This window comes from Apus apus, chromosome 3 (genome assembly GCF_020740795.1).
Source record: "Apus apus isolate bApuApu2 chromosome 3, bApuApu2.pri.cur, whole genome shotgun sequence".
NCBI lineage: Eukaryota > Metazoa > Chordata > Aves > Apodiformes > Apodidae > Apus > Apus apus.
The window spans coordinates 67,632,544-67,653,685 of NC_067284.1; the positions used below are offsets into that span (position 1 = coordinate 67,632,544).

Below are 21,142 nucleotides of genomic sequence, written 5' to 3' on the forward strand. Positions count from 1 at the left end.
CTGTTTGCTGCTTTGAATACACGTTGTAATAGAGACAAATAAGTCAAGTTTAGTTGTTTGCTGCAGACTGAAAACTGTTTAGGAACATATGTTTAAATTTAATAAGCTAACTCCAGGCAAAAAGCAGAACAACACAGCTGTTCTGCTACAGACAGCAAAAAACCCTCCTGACAAGGCAGTTTAAGAAATTGAGGAAGAAAATTCAGAGGAAATCAACATTTTAAGATGGCCATCACTTACACTACAAGCTTTTGCTCCCCTCCCCTTTTTTTTTTTTCCTACTGGGGAGCTTATACCTTCTTCACCTGCATGCTCCTCAAAACAGGAAAAAACCCCAAACCTGTGCCTTGCAGTCCTACACCCCAGAAGGCAGGCATCAGATTCTTTCACAACAGGGCATTACAAACCATTTTGACAAGGGACAACCAGTAAGGTGCTCTAACCAGGAAGACAGGAAGGAGTATAATCTGAAAAAAATCACACAGGTACCTGAGACAGAGCAGGTGTGCTGAAATCTTAAAGCCAAATACTGTCACCATTGGCTGGTATGGTGCATGATTTTGTACCTGAGATGGTCTTGGGCTAAGTTAATATTTGCATATTTTCTTCACTGAACTAGTAAAACTCCTTCTAGGGAGACAATGCCTCTGCTTCCCTAGTGGCCCTCAAAACAACCTAATGTCATGTATCACTCATCACATTAATTGCTGGTTTACTAGCAACATTTTGATCAGTATTTGATCAAACAGGCCCACATCCACACAAGTGCTGGGAGGGAGTGCAAGACTCAGCTTTTAGGCAAATGTAGCAGAATCCACAGCATGTTCCATATCTTCTGACACTGATCAGTCAGAAGGGGCAAGTCCTCAAAGTAAGACCAAACCCAGGCTTTTTCCTTTGAATATGATTCACAAAATAAAATCTAAAAAAAAATAATAAAAAAATCAAAGCAAACATTTTGAGAAAGTCAAGATCTAGCAATTGTTAAGTTACTGTATACAAGAGAACAGGAGAGAAGATGGGCTACAATTCTTTCCTTCCAGCTGTATTTTGGAAGAGTTGTTGCCTTTGTAGCACTCACAGACCCAAGTCAGCACAACATAAAAAGAATGCCCATCCAGCTGGGTTTTTTAATGGTTCAGAAAGGGATGTGCAGTCTGCAAGTCCCACCAGGAGCCTTTGTATGATGAGAGGGCCCACAGCTGTGAGACTTTCAGTCAGCAGAAAGTAAGGAATGAGTAGGACATGAAGCATTGCACGTTAGCCATCGCCCAAACTAAGAGCAGCTAAGCAAGGAGTCTGAGAAACTAAACTGACAACTTTATGATGCTTTTCTTTACAAAGTATTCAGAGACATGAGATGCAAATGAACACCCTGTCTTCATCACATCCAAGAGATGAGAACGGTGCAGACCAAAGGTCTTTGAGAAATTCCCTGTATTTTTCCTGTGCATCTATGTAACACTCTGCTCCCTTCTTGAACTTTCCAACAGCAAAACTCCAAGGCAAGATGCGTGTTTGTTTTATAATTATACCATAAATATAGTTTCTGCAATATCGTATTTCAGCTTTCAAAACTATATCTGAAGAAAGTTCCGAAGTCTGGGGAATACTTTCAGTGCATTCTGTGTCGTCACTTCTACAACTTCTTCAACTGGAATTCCTTTAATTTTGGCAATATATTCTGCAGCAATGTAGATATTTTTTGGTTCATTTCTCACCTGAAAACAAACAGACCAAATTACAGATCCCTGCAGATCACAGATGTTTCAGATTCAGTACTTTCTGACACAACTTCAGTCACATTGGAGTACATGTGCCAGAAAAATTACATGTAGCTATTCTAGGATTATGTTCCCCTTTGTCCGTTTTTGGAATTTATTTTCCTTTCCCAGCCTCAGGAACACTGACTTGCTAATTTCAAAGTTTTCACTTGGCAACCTCTTTCGTCCCTTGTACCAATGCTTACACTAATTCACTCTCCCGTCCCAGGAAGTGACCCCCATAAAGCATGGGTTTGGATAGACATATATAAAAGTCCCTCCCTGCCATCATGTACCTGTTTTTCAGGCCCCAGAGCAGGAGAGTCAGTTTCCAAGCACATACTTTCCAGAGGTAATAGTTTCACAAGCTTCTGCTTCTTGAAGAAAATAAGATAGATATTAAAATGCTTTATGCACTTAGACCTGTGGGGAAAAAATATATGAAGGGATGATATCCTCTGCAATTAAAAGCAATGTCAAAACAGTTTGTTGTCTCTGGCTGCATTTTATCAACAATTTCAGAAAGGAAGCAATAATACCAGGAGCTCCTCAAGAAGCCCCTTGAAATTAGGATGATCCCGTGTTCTAAGTATCTGAAATACCATTATCTAAACACTAAATCCATTGTTACTAAATCATGTAGTTACATTGCACAAAATACTGTATTTAGAGTTGTCAATGCATTCCAAATGGCATTCCAATGCTATTTTTATGTGTGTATATATATATATTATATACATAACATGCACTTTTTTCCCGTATCTGCTTTTAACCCTCAACCCCAGTTTGCTTTTCTTTCTCCAAGCCCCTAACCTCATCCCCATCTATATTCATCCCTTGCACGCCCTTCATTTGAATCACGCCTTTTTCTCTCTTACATTTTCAGAGCTTATCACAGAAAGGGATGATGGTGCAAGATGGAAACACACTGCTACCCCAAAATAAGAAGTCTGCATAGCTTGTGGCAGCCCAGAGTAGAAATAAAAAGAGCAGTCTTGCCACAGTCAAGGGCTGAACCTGACCTGCATCATTTTTAAGCAATTTAGCTCCTTCTTTGCTGGGCGCACCTTGTGATAATCACAATTTTTCAAAGGTCTGTAACGTAGCCAATTGTGAGCAGATTTCCTTTGGAACAGAAAGTGGCATAGCACTGAGATAAAAACTAGTCCTTTTCCACATGTCATGTACCTACTCTAAAACAGTACAATGACAGAAGCTTCCAAAGAAGACCTCAGCAGAAACCACATTGAAGGGAGGGGGAGAAAAAAAAAACAAAGAAGCCTATTTTCTTAACCCTTGTTTCTCAGGAATAGCTGATGTGCTTTAGCCAAAATTTCCCCCCAGAAGTGCAGCTAAGGGAAAAGCCCCAGGCAGAAATACAGCCAAAGCAAACAGATGCAACGCTGTAAGCAACTGAAACTTATATTGTCAGGTGACAACAACTGTACACAGGTACTCCTAGTCCCACTTCAAACTGTACAGACATAAAAAAACAACCATATTCTTGAGCTGCACAGTGAAAACAGTCATGTTTGCCACCATGGTAACCTGCTAGCTATTACCTGCAATCCCCAAGCACCAAGGAGGAGCAAGCCGTTTAAATGCTACCTGTTCACTCCTTATAATAGAAGGAGGAATGGAGAAGTAGTATCCAGCTTTCACCCCCTCCATGGCTACAGATGGCTTCCCATCAAATGCGTGGAGCAACACCTTCGTAGCACCTCAGAGAAAAGAAGCAAACCATTAGCAGTAGGTCTGCGACATCAGCTTCCAATGGGACCTCAGTCCTATAAAGAATGAATACAGAATCTCTGCACTACTCCCCCAAGTTTCATGTACCCAAACTAATGTGAGGACATGGCACAACTGAAGCAATTCTGTTGACAAAAGCCATGGCAGAGAAAACGGATTAAAAACAAACCTTGTTCCCTTAAGAGATTAATGGTTGGTCTTCCGGCAGAGCGGGAATGGACATTTCTGCACAGCAAGGAGAGGCTCAGCATTAGGAAATTCAGCAAAACACTTTTTTTTTTTTTGTAAACATAAATGAAATGCAGCTTGAGAAGAAAGTAATTAATCTGTATTACACCTTCTATCAGGAAAAAAAATCTAGAGACGTATATATGAATCAGTTTAGCTACAGTGGAGATACAGCAACAACAGAGCACTGAATTCAAGTGCAAACAGGGAAAATTCTATAATTAAATCTCAAACTGGAGACTGACAGGATACTAATGCCAGTTTAATCCATGTAAGAAAAGTTGCATGGGCTCTCAGCAAATACAATTCCTGGGAAATATTTCCACACGTTAGTGAGATCTGGCAAGTTGTCCTATTACTATAAAGAAAACATACAAAGGCAAATCCAGTCTTCTTGCTAACTCAATCTGCTTGATCAAAACTTGTCTTTGTCCTTCCTTCTGTTCATCTGTGCTGGCAAATCTGGGAGTGAAATCCAGTCCAACCTATAGTGCAAAAAGAGAAGGGAAGAAATTTTACAGACCTAACACTTAAATAAACCACAATATTATACATCAAGGCAAAAAAATGCTTCAAAGCGGCAAAGTATTTCAGAATATACATACTAGAGCCTGCAATTAAAATCAGCTCTACTCTAGCTTCACTCAGAAAGGAATCCATTGTCAACCATAAGCTTTTCAACTATTAAAGCATTTGCGGGCACTTACTGACAAGTGTATTAAACATTTTAACCTGCAAATGGCTTTCTGGGGTTTTGTATGCTACTGAAAATTATTTCAGAGTAAATCTCACATATGGATTTGCAATACAAGTAAGATTTCTGAACTGAAACTGTAGCTTTACTCCTAACTCTAGCAAAAATTTCCCATTAATTTTAATTTTTTTTAAATTTTAACTTGCTGAGGCAAAATTTAAAGTGCAGCCTCATTCACAGTTACACCAACCAAAGTCCTTGATACACAGGTCAAGTACAACATAGCAAGTTCAGGTATAGAGCTCTGCCAGGAACTGCTTTTTCTGCAGCCAGTGCAGTATCAGCCAAATGTCCCTCCGGTACCAATGCACAAAAGAGGCAGACTCTACTCTAAAGCTTTCAAGCCTCAATTAGCTTATAAAGCTTATAAACAAATGTAAGGCAGGAGACAACACATGGATACAAACAGATGAGAGATCACAAGGAAGAAGAACTGTACGAGTCAGTGAGGCATACTGAAATCATAGCTTTGCCTGACTTTGTCAAGGAAAAGGCACAAATTATCTGAACAAGGATAACAATGTGACTTGACACTTCACTGTGCCAGAGGATAGGTGAAAAGGCATTTGGGCAGAGGACAATATAGCATAATTATGTAATTCCTTCTACTAAATCCACCAGCATAAATGCCATCTATTGCCAAATAATGATAATGAAAGAAAAGTGGGAATCAGGAAGACTATGAAGGAAAGCACATTAAGAGAATTACATTATCAGACTCGGTGCTTGTTCAGACTGATAGCAATACTGCATAGACAAAACCCAGCATGCACTAACTTTCTGTAACCCCGGTGACAGAGGCTGCTGAAGCCACAGACATTTCACCAAGTAACAGAATTACGCTCACCTCTCCTATCCCCACCAATTTATCTTTGTAGAGTTCTATAAGCGGCAACGCAGCGTCCAGATCCTGCAAGAACAAATGAAAGATGTACCCTTCGCTGCCCTTTCAAGATGGAAGGGAGCACAAACTCAGCACTACAATCGAGTTGGAGATTCTTTCATTGCTCTTAAATTCTGTACCTGGAAACTTGCTATTACTGTGAGTCATGTGTCAGACACATTTTAAAAACGTGAGGAATTTCCCTTGTTTACTTAACGATCCTTCGTTTCTAATTATCTGTCCACAGAAACAGAAGGCGTAACTAAAGCAAGGCCCACAAAAAGCTGCAGACAGCTCTCCAAGTTTTTCGGGCTAAGGGCACAAACGCTCACCTTCTACTTCCCACGCTAACAAAGGGACATCTGCAAACTCGTGTGTGCCCTGTTCGCTGTAAGCAAATCCTACTCACTCGGGACACGTAAAACTGTTTCTCTGCAGTGCTACGGCCAGACGACTCCAGCAAACAACTGTAACTGACGCTAACATGAGCAGATGGATGTCCTAAGGGACTCTGTGATTTGGTCTGCTGGGTCTTCTGCATTACAGAAGTGCAGAAAAATCACTGGGCAGACCTGAAGCTAAATCAAGCAGACTGGCGCATCCTGTCGCCTGCCCTGCGCGGCCCCAGCAGTTGTTTTATAGCCGCACTCGCCTAACGGGCCCGTGTTCTACCTGCAAAGCGACACTGCGCTGCTCCTCGGGCGAAACCTCTTGGACTGGGTGAACCCCCAGGCAGGGCCAAACAAACCCCGGGAACCTAGACACGGAACAGAGATCAGCAGCACGAGAGACAACAAAAAACCCTCAAGTTTAGAAGTCAAAAAAGAAAGGCCGGGCAGGGCAGGGCAGGGCAGGGCCGGGCAGGGCAGGGCAGGGCAGGGCCGGGCAGGGCAGGGCAGGGGGCCCCGCCTGCCGCTCCCGCCGAGGCGCGGGACAAGGCTGGGCCCCGGGACCCCCCGCGCCGGCCTCACACCTCTCGGACAGTGCCAGGACGCTCCGGAACTCGGCGGCCTGCTCCGACACCACCACCAGGGCCGACACCGCCGCCTGCAGCGGAGAGAAACCCGCCGGTGGCGCTGAGGGCCGGGCCGGGCCGGGCCGGGCGGCGGGGCCGGGGAAGAGCGGGGGGCAGGGCGGCTGCCGGCCGCCTCACGCACCTGCTGCGCCTCACGCACCACGGCCGCCGCGTCCTGCAAGAGACACGCACCGCCTCGTCAGCGCCACCGGGGCCTCACCGGCACCGCCGGGGCCGCCCGCCCCCGCCCCGCCGCCCCTCACCGGCTGGAAGCAGGGCGCGGCCAGGTGGCAGTGGCAGTCCACCGGCCCCGCCATGCCGCGCCCGGGGCGGAGGGGAAGGGCTGGGCAGGCCGCGGGTTCCGGTTCCGGGCCGGCATTTTCCCTGCGCCCAAGGCGGGAAATGGCGGCCGGGCCGGCGGGGCAGGCGGAGGCGGGGCCGCCCCTCCGCCAGGCCGGCGAGCCGCGGGACCCGCGGGTGCAGTGCTGCTCCCGGCGCAGCCTGGGCGAGGTGATCGGGCTCTGCGCGCCCTTCGTGCGGGCCCTGGCGGAGGGGCAGCCGGGCGGGGCCGCCGCCGGAGACGCGCTCTGGGTGAGGCGGGGCGGCTGGCAGGAAAGCCCGGTGCTGCTAGGCCGCGGCTCCGGGCGCTTGTTCCCGCCGCAGCCAGGGGCCCGGCAGGAAGCTGAGGCGTTTCGTGGTTCCTGCCCCGAGTTCGCAGGGCCGTTTATGGGGGGACGGATTGCGTCGGTGTGTGTTTTAAGGGGCAGTTCGTGTCGCTGCGTCACCCGAGGTGGCCAGCCCGGGCAGGGCGGTGAGGCCGGAGAGGCCTTTCCAGGCGCAGATGTTGCGTAGCTGAGCCTGAAGGTTGGCTTCTCAGGCTCTCTCGTGTCTTGCAGAACTTTGAAACAGCGGTGCGGGAGAACGTCACCGTCGATGGGCAGCCCTGGGAGGAGATTTCGGGCGACTCCGAGCGGCAGGGCGGTATGCCTCGGTTTCCGTTCATTTCCTGCCCTGTTTTTTCTTGTGGTTTCTGCGTGCGGTGGTTTTAATTGGGCAGTTTTTCCCCCAGCTGTCTGCAGCAGTAAGGATGCTCACAGGGCAGCTGAGGTCAAACTCTAGCTCAGATGTGACCCTGTGGAGATGCGAAGTGCTGCACTGCAGGAGCACATTAGATCTTGAGGCACAAGTTCCAGCTGTCAGTCGTATGGTGCCTGCCTATCTTAAAGCATCTGCTGTTGGCTGCCACAGAAGAGTAGCTTAGAGGCTCCCAAATAAAAATAAATAAAATAAAATAAATAAAATAAATAAAATAAAATAAAGGTTTAACCAAATGTAATAGCAGCTGCCTTGCCAGAAAGCCTACAGCAGACTTTTAGAAAGTCAGTATTACAAAGCAAGATCTTTTCATTTGGGAGGTTAGGGAAGAGTGTGTTCAATATAATTAGCTCATTTCGTAAAAAAACTGGGAGTACTCAAAATGTAATGGAATAGGGTAAGTTGACCTGTTTTTAAAGCCACGACACTGCAGCAGGACCCATATTTGGAGGCTTCACAACCTGTCTGGGCAGCAATTTTCTGTGACATATCTGTGTTAATTTTTTCCCTGTGGCCTGTTGAAATTTTCCTTTGCTGCAGCCTACCTGTTGTCTCTCATCCTTTTACTGCACACCTCTGAGAAAAGCCAGCCTCTTTCCTCTCTAGAACCACTCTTTAGATAGCGGAGGTTAGTGCCTAAATTTCCCCTTAGCCTTCTCTTCTCCAGGCTGAACAAACCCAGCTCCCTCAGCTGCTTCTCATACGTCACGTGTTCTGGTTGCCAACCCTCTTGTTCTACCATTGGAATTGCTCCAGTATTCAATGGCACAGCCTTCCAGAGCATCCAAGCTAGGGTGTTAACAGTCCAGGTATGGCAGAATCCTGGCTGGATCATTAAGCTCAGAGGGTAGTATTTCATGGTTCATATTTATACCTCAGAGCTTGTTACAGGTTTTTCAGATGTCTGTTCTGTGACCTGTTCTTTTTAATGTCTTTATCCATCACCAAGGAGGAGATGGAAGGTGTCTTCACCCAATTTGCAGCTGGCATTAGCCAAGCCAGTGTGCAGTGACCGTGCTCAAGAGCAGGCCAATTCAGGGGAGCTGACCCTGAGCCAGCCTAGTATATTGTGTTAACCAGAGTGTAGTTGATAGATCCAAGGAAGTTGTTACTTGCGTTTACACTTACTAGAGCTTACTGGTGAACTCAGTTTTGGACTCCAATATAGGGAAATTGTTGCTAAACTGGAGTGAGTTCATTAGAGGCTGCCAACACAACCAGAGGACTGGAGCACTTGCCCTGTGAGTTGAGACCAAGGGAGATGGGCTTGATTAGCCCAGAGAAGACAAACCAGCCTTTCAGTATCTATGAGGAGGTTACTGAGAATATGGAACCAGGCTATTTATTGAAGTGCACAGAGGCAAGGGTCATAAATTAAAAGAAGACATTCTGACTTAATATAAGGAAGTAAGAATTCACTATTAGGCTGGAAAAGGTTTCCCAGAGAGCTTGTGTAGTGTCCAGTACCAGAGGCTTCCAAGAGCAACTGGATGAAAAGTCCTGAGCAACCTCATTTGAACTGGGTGCTGACCCTGCTATGAGCAGGAGTCTTGAGTCAAGAGGGATCTCCTGAGGGCCCTTTCAGCCTGAGAGATCTTATGCTGGGGACATTGGCCAAGATCTCTTCCTGTCAAGACAGCCAGTAGTATGTCTGTTGCTACTGTTTAATTTACAAGCTAAATAAATGTTCAGAATTATTTCTATATAATCATGTATGTAATATATATAATATGTTTATAATTACTGTCTTGAATAATAGTAGTGGAGATTCTTGGTAGTCCGGTGTCCAAAATTCATTTGCTCACCTGCGTTAGCGTTAGATGTTCTTTGCCTGCAACTTGCACAAAGCTGAAAATGCAGATATATTGAGCTGGCTATGGACAAATAACTCCTTGAACTGGTTTTTTGTCAGGAAGCTTCTGCAGTTTTAGTTCTAGAATGCTAAAACTCCAACTCCTTTGACTACAAGGTCACAAATTGGCTGACCTCACAATGCAAAACGCTGAATGGATTCAGGTTCACTTCACTAATTGAGGTTTCTTTGAAAATTTTTAACAGGATTTTCTTAACAGGAGAACTTTGTCCAGATGGAAGTTATTTTCTGTAAGTTAGCCTGTGTCTGGACAAGTCTAGCTTTTTGCCAGCTGAGATACTGTCATCTTCTTGCAGATGGCATAAAGCAGGGGTAAGGACTGTGTTGTGCTTTTTAATTTGACATAAATATACTCGTGTGCCCATCTGTGATGCAGTTTGCATCACCAAGTGATCTGACATCTTGGGCCTTCGTTGTTTACATAGACCAGTGGCTCTAGTCCTTCCTCTCTATATCTAAATGATTTCATGGTGATCCTAAAACAAACAGCAAAACAAACCCACAAACTCTTAAAATCTTGATTTTGCCTTTCTGAAACTGACCAAGAGAGGGTGCTCAAAATCCATTCTTTACCACTGGATTGAAAACATTGCAAGATTTCCAAGTTGTGCTCAACGTGTTATTGGGAACAGTGAATTTAAATGCTAGGGATTTTACAAAATAATGTAAAAATAAAAAAGCAGCACTATTGTCAATGTTTTAAATCTCCATTGAGGAGAAAAATTATAGGAGTGTGCAGATGGAAGAATATACAAATACGCATTACCTTTCCATTACAAACAGGGTGTAAAATTGAGCAGTTACTTCTGCTTTCTTCTATAACGTTTAATTTTTTATAGTTTGTTATGATGGCGTGTAATGTCAGGAAAGTGCATGCTTGTACTTGTCTAAATTTTGAAGCCAGTTTTAAAATAGTATCTTAAGGTACTACTATTGTTAAGTTTAATTGCAATCTTGGAGAAGCTAAGTACCTGTTGTAGGATAGCAGTAGTCAAAACTTCAGTCAAAAGATGAAAATATGTTTTAGGTATTTAGTCTCATTTTAGCATTGGAAAAGCAAGCTGTGAAAGTTGGCTCCTACCACATACACTCTTGTGGGCCTCAGGTGTTGAAAGCAGGCATGTTTAGGTTTTTGCAAACTCCTTATGACTAGTAATTACAGATGTTGTCCAGGAACCTTGTTTCGTGAAGGTGGCATTGCATATTGTCATGTTAAACTACATGGTTATGCTATATATGATACAAAATCAGTTAGGCTTCAAATTACTATTTGGGCAGTTGGTGTTTACATAATACTTGCAGATTACACAGATAAACCATTTTTCTTGTTCTGTCTTGCATTGCTTTTCTTCAGTTGGAAATCAGGTTCTATCAAAAGATAGCAATTTCTTTGTGAGACTTTCTTCTCAGTTTCAGAGTTCACAGAGAAATACATTTCTGATTTTTTTCCCCGGGTGGTTCTCCATCCCCCCCACACCCTCCAGCTCATTTGCTTCAAAAGTAACTGGCCAACATCAAGTTGTGCTACAATTTCTCTGTGACCTTAACAAGGAGATCCAAGACATACATTTGTCTCTTCTTTGATAATCATGCATCCTTTTTTTATTAAGATCTAAAGCTGTTTTTTTTTTTTTCCTCATAACTTCGTCTCAAATTAAAAAAAAAAAAAAGTAGAATTCCTGCAATAACTTTGTGTGTTTGTTGTTTTTAGGTTCCAGCATTAAAATTCTTGAAGATGAATTTGATGACCTAATAGTAGAGACGGCAACAAAGCGTAAGCAGTGGCCTAAAAAGATATTGATGCATTGTATCCAAACCATGAAAGCAGAGCAAGAGATGTTGGTGAGTAACCTAAGATTTTCAGAAAGCTTTTGCATATAGTATCTGTTGACTGTGTGTGACTTGAAGAAATAAATAATCCAGTGTTGACTGCTAAGCTCTTTCCCATAGTTGCTTTTGATCCTTTGTCATATAATGAAATTGTTTCCTTGCATTCATTTGTTCTTCAGTGAAATGAGGGTTCCTACAAAGTGAGCAAATTGGGCCTGTGGCACACACAGGTGAGCAAGTTACTCAGGCAGATTGCTTTGACATGATGACTCATGATCTACAAGGCAGTATGCATCTATTTATCAATATCTGGGTTTCTGAAATCCTTGGCTGAAGGCTGAAGTACTAAATGTTATTATATATACAGATAGATATTATGATGTGCAATATATGACTGTTAAAAAGACGGCTGTGTTTTCCTAAGTACTTCTGTTGCGCTAATAACTACACTAAGTACTTTCAATAAAGAAAGAAGAAAAAGTAGTAATGTGGCTTAATTAATAGAAGCAGTAATTTCTAGTTTTTAACACTGAGCGTAAACTAATTACTGACATAAAACAACCCAGTCATGTCCTCAGTTGCTGAATTTCTCTCCTGCAGTTACATTAGGCCTGCCTTTTGCTTGCCTCCTGATTAATTAGGAGTCAATTTCCTTTGGGGGGGAAACAAAAAAAAAGGGAAGAAGAGGCAGTGAGCCCAAATACAAATACAGGAAATTCAACTTAACCATTAAAAAAATAATAATTGTGAGGGTAATAAAACACTGGCACAGGTTGCCAGGTTGCCCAGTGAGACTGTGGAGTCTCCATCCTTGGAGATACTCATGGGGTTATTGAAAGCCTCACTGGATGAGGCCCTGGGCAACCTGCTGTAGTTGGCCCTGCTTTCAGTAGAGGCTTGGACTGGACCATCTTTAGAGATCTGTTCCAACCTCAGCTGTTCTATGATTCTATACTAAAGGCAACATGGATTTGTTTGGGTTTTTGTTGTTGTTGTTTGTTTCTTTAGAAAGCTGTTTTAAGAGCCTGCATTGCATTTCTGAGGACTAAAATTGACAAAAATAACTCTCTAGGTTAGCCAGGCAGAAATTATTTATAGTAAGTAAAAGTGCATAGGTGTATATATATTTATCCAAAACCTGAGGTATTTTCTAACATATATTGTCTTCTGTGATCTCTCTGTTTTATCAATATGTCAAGTATGTAAAACAAACAGAGTAAACTAAAATAAAATATGCTGTTGCATAACACCAAGATTTAATGAGACCTTTTAATCTTTCTGCAAAAGGAAAACTATATTCTGCTTGAGTCCCAAAGTGGATTAGTTATTTAGAATGCCTCTCAAGCTACCTTTTTTCTGTTGCTGATATCTTCAGATTTTACACCACCACCACTTGATGATTATTTTACTTTGAAGTGTGTACAAAATATAGAAAGATTTTAGTTTATCTCTGTAAATTAAGTGGCTTTTTTTCCTCTCAGCTACTTCTGTGAAGGTACTAATGGTTTCTCTGCTTTTGGTTGAGGAATTGTTTTGTTCTTTTTTGACCCTAGTTACTCCTGTATATGATACATGTTTTCTGAGGCATAAAGAGCAACTGTGATGATACAGTAGTTAATTGCAGTTTATCTGGTGAGAACCAATCAATTAGCATGGTGATCTCCCTGTAATTGCCAGAGATCATCCTGTAGGTTTTCATACAGTATTCTGTTATGTTTGAGATGAATGCAAACGATGTTCGAACTGTGAAAAATTTGCTCTAGTAAAACTAATAATGATTGACTTTCATAGAATCATAGAGTGTTTAAGGTTGGAAGGGACCTGAAAGATCCTCAGGTTCCAACCTCCCTGCTATGAGCAAGGGCACCTCACACTAGACCAGGCTACACAAAGCCTTATCCAACCTGGCCTTGAACACCTCCAGGGAGGGGGCTTCCACAATTGCAGGGCTAGAATGTGGTCATAGTTTGACCACATTGAAATAGTTTTATTTTTCTTAGTTTTTTGTCTTAATGTACCCTTTGTTCAAATTTGCTCCTTTGTGAAAGTACACTGTTTTTGTGAATGGCTTCTTAGAACCAAGAGCAGCTCTTTTTCCTCAGTTATGCAGCAGGTGGCAGTGCTTCTTCCAGAATGCCTGGATTTCAGTTTAGTTCTCATGCTTTAATAGTTAGTATTCTGCAAACTAAAGCAGATGTTGGAGACAGGTTTGCAGTGAACTCAACTGTGTTAATCAGAGCGCTGAGTAACTGAGTATCTATAAACTGTACCTCTAATACATCGTTTATCTAAATAATTCCACCACCATCTGCTTGTAGTAGTCTTTCTCCGTTGTTCTGATTGCTATGTGTATATTAGATGTGTATTAAACCAAAAAGGTAGTTCAGAATTTTTTCTTTTCTTTTTTTTAATATGCAGAAGCTCTACCAGCCAGTTGTAACACCAGAAGAGATAAGGCTACAGCCTTCTCAAGGTAAGGATGTTGTGGGGAGGGCAACTATACTGAGGAAACACTGCCTACTTTACTGGCTAGCTGTAAATGTTTAAGAGGTTTTCTTTCAGTTTCTTTTAAATTATTGACTGTTTAAATAATTAAATAAAATAGGTAGAAGTTTGTCATAACTGAATGTATTGCCGCATCAATTTATTGCGTGCGTTTCTGTAATTCCAAGTGCTGTCTGTTGTTAGGCACTGTACTTCAAGGCAGAAGCTGGCTGCTGCCTGGGTATTGGGTAGAAATTATCACAGAGCTACCTCAGTAGGTTTTCTTACTTCTTTCCTTCACCACTGTTAGAGACAAGAAGGGGAACTAGATGGATCACTGACATTAGGCTTTGACCATTTTACATGAATACTAGAAATGCTTCAATCTCTCTTCCTAATCAGTCGGTTTCTTCAGGGAATTGAAAGCAGTTGTGTAGTACTCAGTGACAGTAGTGTTGTCTTTCCTAACTCTCAAAGTAGGCATCCAGTTTTACCCTGCCCATGCCATTCGTAAGGTTTGGTGAAGAAACAAAGCTGCAAACAGTGTCCTAAGTTGGCTACATGCTTTTGAAAAGTTGTTCCTTATAGAAACTCCTTGGAACAAGGTGGTGTATTTTGCAGTTTATTGTTGGAACGTGCTTTCTGGAGGTTGGCCTTAGGAAATTGGAAGCTCTGCCTTGCCTGTTCTTTAGCGTTGAAAAACGACGGAATTTACCAATGCTGTTCCATGTTGAAAACCATGGTTACAGAACTCTTACTATGGATTACTGCACTTAACATAAAGCTGGTGTAACAAGCAGTGGTGTTGAACAAAGTTTTTGAAGCTGAGCTTAGTCTTCCACTTCTCACCCTGCTAATCCGCCTTCACTCGAGGCATCGTTTCCTCTTTGTATACAGGAGGCATTGCTTCCAGAGCTGTCAGCCTGTGCAGCAGAGCAGCCAACAGGAGCAGTACAGAGTGTCACTTCATATCTGGGTTTCTTTTGCTTTATAGTGCCCAAATCTTTGCTTTTCTGCTGTGAATTAACTGCTTCTTGCAAGTTAGTTACAGCTTGCACTAAGGTATTGCCTTTTTAGGTTAGGAAACAGCAAAGCCCTAGCCAAGATAGCATAGAGTTTCTGCTGAATTTTAGTATTATTTAGTCTTTGGGAAGTTTATGTATCCCAGTTTAGCAAGTACAGTGGCCAGAAACTAAAATGTTTAGATTACTCAATACCTTTCGTTTCCTTTTTTCATTTCCCTATGTTTTGGAAAGCCTTGAACACTGAGGAATACAATGTTGTCCATGTAAAGCTGAACTCCTGCAGGCAAATTTCATTTAACTGCATGTCAGTCATTCTGCATAGCTGAAATAGTCCAAGTAATTATTTTTACTTAACTCCTTCCTTGCCGTTTCATAGGTCAGTAGTCTGCTGTAAGGATGCTTCATTCTGGACACGTTATTTTAGAGAAAGTCCTTTCATAGTCTCTATGGTGTGTTTAAAGAGGCTGCTCTTGAACTCTTTTTTTCCTTCCAAACTCTGAATGATTGTGCAGTGTAGCATCCATGTCCATGCAAGGATTACGCATTCCTAAACCATATCTGACCAGCACATTGGGCTTCAGTAGCAATGATGATGACTGACTTCAAAGCAGAATGCTGTGTTTAACCCTGAAAGGGTTTAGGGCTGTGTCCACCATCTAATGTTGTATCCTGCTGCAGGCATTGGTGAAACCCTACAGAAAAAATAATAGTAATGGAGATGAGGCTGCTTAGTTCCCAGGAACCTACTTGCTTATCCGCTGATATTAAGCTTCTGTTGATACTATAGTGTTGCAGACAGGATAATGGTGGAGAACATGCAAAACGGTTTTATAGAAACTTAAGAGTTTAACTCTCGAGTAAAAAATTACTGTTGCATGCAAATCAGTAATAAAAACTTACATTATGTTGATCTTACCATATTGCTGCTGCAATCAAATAGATGTCAAACACATGCTATCTGTTTCAGAGTTCCTCAAGGCTTCTTGTTTTTCTTTCTTTTTAACTCAGCAGAATTAATGTAGTTCATGTTGTTTATGCTCAGTTCTTTTTAATTCTTGATGTTAATGCTTGGTGAGTTAAGCCAGAAGAAAAATGTAGCCCTTATTGTAAAAGCTGACTGGATGATACCAAGCTGGAGCAGTAGAATTATACCTTTTTGCTCTCCTTAAAAGAGGTTTCCTTCATCTCACTTTTTCCACAGCTGTGTTTTTTCTCCTTTCATGCATTTTTATAAAATGTAATAAGATCTTGAGAGATTTAAAAACATGTTTTATTTTTCTTTATAGCTGTTCTCTTCCTTTATGTCAAATACTATCTTTGTGTCTCATGTTTTGTGTAAGCTGTACGTTTCCTAGTGGGGAAATTTGTGTCTTGCTGTAGTTAAGACTTCTAGACACTGCTGCATTTTGAGTGAATAAGAGTAGTAATAGTAAGATAAAACATACAAACTGTCATTTGTGACGTTGTAATTAGAGATGTGTTGTAGGTTTAATTTTTATATAGGCACTCTGCTGCTTTCTTGTGTGATTTCTAGGAAGTTGGTAGCAAGTAATGGGAGTAGGGAGTTACGTTTCAGAAGTTTATTTGGGCTCTTCTGTTTTTCTATAGATGCTTACATGACAGATCTGAAGCAGCTGACAGAATTGGCATCCAAACAGATCAGTGGAGCAATGAAGGTGAGATCTCTTGTGTTCCAAGAGGATATTTTTTCTATTCTTGATCTGACAGGATGTCATGAATCAGAACTTCTAACTCATCTTGGTTATAGTTTTGTACAAAAAAAGCCTGTGTGTGTACTTTTGAAGCAAATACATCTTTAGGTTTGGAGTGCTGAAGTTAAATCTGTACAGTATTCCGCCTCACATGGTGGTAAGGAAGATTACCCTGTGGCTATAAGAAATATTTTTACAGAGATTCTAGAACCTGCAGCATCTGAAAAATAAAACACCTTACAAAGACCGGTACAACTTCATATAGCATGTGATGTTTATTACTTCAATACCAGCTTAGACATGAACTGTCATGTTCTTGTGCTATTTAATCGGCTTAGAGATGTAAAGAAGGAAGATTTAAACTTGGCATACTCTTTGCATGGCCCCTGAGTTGCAGACCCTAGTCACTGTTAGGCTGGTAGCTCAGAGTTCCCAGCCTTCACCTGCCATTCTAAGAATCAGCTCTGCAGCCACTGAAGCTTTTGTGTGCCTGTCAGAATCTAATTAAAATACTTCATTCATTTGTAACCATTACTTTTCCCATGTGACGTGAGATACTTGGATTTGTTTTTGCAGTCTCTCCCAGTGCTAACAGAAAGAGCAGAAGGTTTCTCCCAAGCTTTAACATGGCAACCCGTCTTGGAACTCTGCAAGCTGCGGCAAGAAGTCTTTGCTGGTTGCAAGGTGAAGGAGGAAAACAATGTCCAAAATTTCATATCACCAGGAGAAGTCACACCAACAGACGCTGATACAAGTAAAAATTCTTGTGTTTTGCTAAAAAGAAAAAAACCTGTGGGGTCACTGGAAAGAAAACGCTACCCACTCCGACCGAGGAAAATTACTCTCAGCGCATGAATTTCTCATTCAGTACTTTCAGACTGGAAACTCAGTTGTACTCTTGTTCAGTCTGCTCAGTCTTTTTTCTTAAACCTTTGTCTCTCCTGTAATGCAGTGCTATACATGGGAGCTTCCTTGATTATTTAGCCTTTGATCCTTTTAAAGATTCCTATTTTTACTGTTACGCTGATGGTATATGAAAGCCTACGTGTAGTAGTAGCATCTGGTATCCAACTTATATTTGCTGATGAACTCTCGTTTGCTCTTTTATTACAGCATTGAGCTTGAGTCTTCCATGAGTTGTGCACATGCTTTATGCATGTGGGCCATCTCTTAGGAAACCACTAAGTGCTCATTTACGTTAAGCACATCTCTAAAGAGGTTGGAGAATGTCTAGTTCTCCCAATGCACTTTCAATTATTACTGAGTTGGGTGGCTATTTTTTAAAATAAATAAATTTAAAAGAAAGTCATACTGGACCATATTGGAAACACCAGATTTGATACAATGTTACAGTTCTTAGAAAATTCACACACAAATGTGTTACATTGGTCCTTGCTCTTCCACCTTTCCTGAATTTAGGAAATTTAGGTGGGCTTATTCATAGTCATGTTTGTTTAAACTCAAGATTTTTAGTTATTGCATATATTTACTTGCAGTGTGCTCTTCTGAAAAAGGAATCGACCATCCACATCTTAACATCTGGTATTTCATTTTGTGTAATACAATTATGCAGTCTGAGGGTTTCCTGGACAACATTTCGGCACATACCAGGATCTTGACTTGGGTCATGTACGAATTTGTGATGTTTGACTAAACTTTAAAGATCAGTATAGGCTACCAGTAAATGGCATTAAGTTGAGCTAGCTTACATGTGTTTTTTTTCTTTCAGATTAGTACCTAGGCGATTGCACAGTAGTGCAGAATGGAGCCTTGTGCCTTAACCATTCGTATCTTTCTGGTTTATGACTGCATGTGCTTGCAGTAAATACTTATATGTAATGTATTTCTCACACAGTAAGTGGAGGGGTTTTTAGAAGCTTTATTATAGAAATGTGCTGTGGTAAGGAGATAGGTCCAACATAATGTCTAAGAGACAAAATTTTCAAGAAAATGTGGGACAGATTTTAGCATCATTTGCTTTGTAAAGGTGAGCATCTGTATTGAGACTTTGTATATTTAATCATATGTAAATACTTGTTTCCCATCACCCTTGTAAATACAAATGTGTGTTTTTATACCAAGTAAATTAATTAAGAAAGATCAAAGTTTCAGATAACCTTGGTTCTGATCCTGGTGACTGAACAGTGAGTATCCTTCAGAAAGCATCTGTGTTACGTTTTGGCTTCAGTAACTGAAGTAGTTCCCTGTACCATCTTTGAACTCACAAGATTAATAATCTCATGGCTACAAAGCATCTAATGTGAGAGAAGACAGGATATGTGAGGGGCTGGAACTGTGAAGCTGTGGAATGTGTGACTGGGATGGCTTTCCACACAGCAGCTTGCTATTCTAGCAGCTTTGAGTTCATATGCTCTGTGCTGGGTTGAAAATCCCCACCATGGCTTTCTTCACCAAGATTCACAGATACTCATTAATCTGAGTGTTCCTAGACTAAGATGAGCCCTGCAAGATTTTACATGGCTATCAGTATAGTATTTGAACATTTTCTTTGTTAATTGGAAGATTCCCTGCTATTCTGTGTGCATAATGATAGTTAAGTACAGCAAATAGATAGGAATAGGTAAATCCCTGAAGAGGTCCCATAAAAAATGGCCAAATTAGTACAAATGCGCTAAGAAATAAGGATAGGGAGCACTGTGGGTTTAAGACTTAATAAGAAGATTATGTAATTCACCCTACAGTGTGTGTTAGTGTTAAGAGATTGCAGGACATTAGGTCTGTGTGGGATGTGAAGGAAGAGGGAGTGGAGGCCCTGTGCTAGGGCAGTCAGGCCTTGTTGTAACACCGTTGTTTAAACTGTAGCTGGGTGGAAAAAGAAAAATGCATCTGGAAATGCTGGGCAGATAGTGCAAAGAAGGATGAAGAAAATACAGATTCCAAGTGCAGCCCATAAATGGAATTTATGCATCTCTGGTGGCCACTTTTGGCCAAGTGTCAATGGAAGGTGTCAGAGGACCTCTCTTTACATGCAAGTCCTGTGGTGAGCTAAACTCAGCACTTGAATGCCCAGCTGTTTTTCACATGATTATTAAAAATTTCTACAGCAAGTTGCATCTGCAACTAGCCAGGCCTGGGATCTGCCCTTCCCACTGGCAGAAATATATAAAATACTTCATTTTTCCCATTCCTGTAGCCTTTTGTCCTTCAGTTAACTTTTCATAGAAATCAGCAGTGTTGTGCAAGACAAGTGTCTAATCAGACTTGTACTGAAATGTCACAACATCCAAGCTTCTTATTTTTAACTTGGAGAGAATTGGTATTGCATCAATGTCTGGTAGTTTTTCTTTATATAGCCTTTGAATTTTGTAAGACAGCTCAATGGTGATGGATGCTTGGGAACATTTGCAAACTGAGTTTTAATTTCTTGGTTTTTTGGGGTGAGATGAAACATCTCATTTATTAGTGTGTACTGTCAGTGATGTGCTTATCACTCCTGAGGGTAGGCTATCCCTACTCAAGAAAAAAACTGGCAAATAGGAGAAATATTTGCTGTGTGTAGTTATTGAATTAAGGAGATCGTGAACAGCATGCAGGGAAGCTCCTCTTTCAGAAATCTACACGTGGACACCAGCGTCTGTTGGGAAGCTTGGGTATGCTGTGGTTCTGCAGAAGAGCTGCTCTGTGATAGACAGCATTCAGCAAATCGTGTGTGTGTGTGTGTGTGTGTGTGTGTGTAGGCTGCTTCAGTGCAGACAAAAATTGCTGATAAACTGCCATTATAAAATGTAAAAGGCAGCTGACTAAACTGCTTTCTGGGCTTGTTTTCTCTCCTGCGTAGAAACACACTGCCTGTACTGCTGTATTACCTGGAACTACTGTGTAGGCATTTCTACAGATGTACCAGAGATAGCTTTAATACTAAGAAGAAACTTGTTCCCACGAGCAAATTTTGACTTTTAATTTCCTTTGCCTCTTTGAGCAAGAAAGACTGTATTCAGACTGAAAGGGGATGTCCCGTGAGTTGTCCCATACTTGTGGGATCCTGGAAACCTTAGTAGCTGCTGGGAGTTACTCAGTGAAGTAGATACTTATTCAGTACTGGTAAGTACTGATTCAGTAGGACGCTCTGCTTGTGCAGTTGCTGTTAAGGGCTGCATTGCTCCTAGAACAGCACGAGAGCTGTGTGTGGGGCAGTTTGAAGTCCTTCTGTGGAAAGGGGCTTTTTTTGCCCCACAGATCACTTGAAGGGCTGCTGTATTTTGTCCACATGGTTCATTGATTTTATTGCATGAGAATATACCAGTTCCCTGAGCCTGTGAAAATACTGGCTTCTAGTCCTGTTTATTTCAAGTGTCCTTAAGCTACAGAGGCAGCGGCAAGGAGCCCAGTGCTCTCTTTCTAAGCAACTGTCCCAAACAAGTCTCTGCTCATGACCATATCTACTTCTTTAACTGCATGATGTGTAGCTCATGCAAGATCGGACTGTTTTAAATTCACCCTCTTATGCTCACCACCTGGAGGCTAGGGCTGCCCTCCAGGACTTGTTGGTTTGGATCCCCTCAGCTGGAGATCAGCATGGAACCCGCAGCTGCTGGCTCTGTGACCACCCGCTTGGTGAGCATCCTGGTGCCAGCATGTTGGATGACTGAGTAAGAAGGAAGCAAAACTGCTTTTAAGGAAACCAAGGGGCTGGGAACATCCTGTAAGATGCTGAGGAGACCCAGTGCAGTCTGGAGATGCAGGTGAGGTCAGGGCACTTTGGCGAGG

At 42.0% G+C, this 21,142-nt stretch overlaps 2 protein-coding genes across 4 annotated transcripts; one reads left to right on the top strand and one right to left on the bottom strand.

Annotated features, from left to right (window-relative positions):
• Positions 1–1,101: 1,101 nt before the first annotated feature.
• On the bottom strand, positions 1,102–6,753 carry TATDN3 (TatD DNase domain containing 3). 2 transcript variants are annotated; one of them, XM_051616342.1, is made up of 10 exons: positions 6,659–6,753; positions 6,538–6,570; positions 6,354–6,427; positions 6,053–6,137; positions 5,345–5,407; positions 4,119–4,228; positions 3,685–3,740; positions 3,372–3,484; positions 2,060–2,137; positions 1,102–1,721 (listed from the first exon to the last, which is right to left on the bottom strand). In XM_051616342.1, exons 1-10 carry the CDS (start codon positions 6,710–6,712, stop codon positions 1,578–1,580), a joined length of 810 nt encoding a protein of 269 aa, XP_051472302.1. In that variant the 5' UTR covers positions 6,713–6,753; the 3' UTR covers positions 1,102–1,577. The 2 variants fall into 2 exon arrangements, with proteins under 2 accessions (XP_051472302.1, XP_051472301.1); XM_051616341.1 differs by having other exon boundaries at positions 2,060–2,140; positions 6,659–6,752.
• On the top strand, positions 6,711–18,530 carry NSL1 (NSL1 component of MIS12 kinetochore complex). 2 transcript variants are annotated; one of them, XM_051616339.1, is made up of 6 exons: positions 6,711–6,986; positions 7,292–7,376; positions 11,075–11,205; positions 13,612–13,666; positions 16,311–16,378; positions 16,991–18,530. In XM_051616339.1, exons 1-6 carry the CDS (start codon positions 6,711–6,713, stop codon positions 17,267–17,269), a joined length of 894 nt encoding a protein of 297 aa, XP_051472299.1. In that variant the 3' UTR covers positions 17,270–18,530. The 2 variants fall into 2 exon arrangements, with proteins under 2 accessions (XP_051472299.1, XP_051472300.1); XM_051616340.1 differs by having other exon boundaries at positions 6,758–6,905.
• The last annotated feature ends 2,612 nt before the right edge of the window (positions 18,531–21,142 follow it).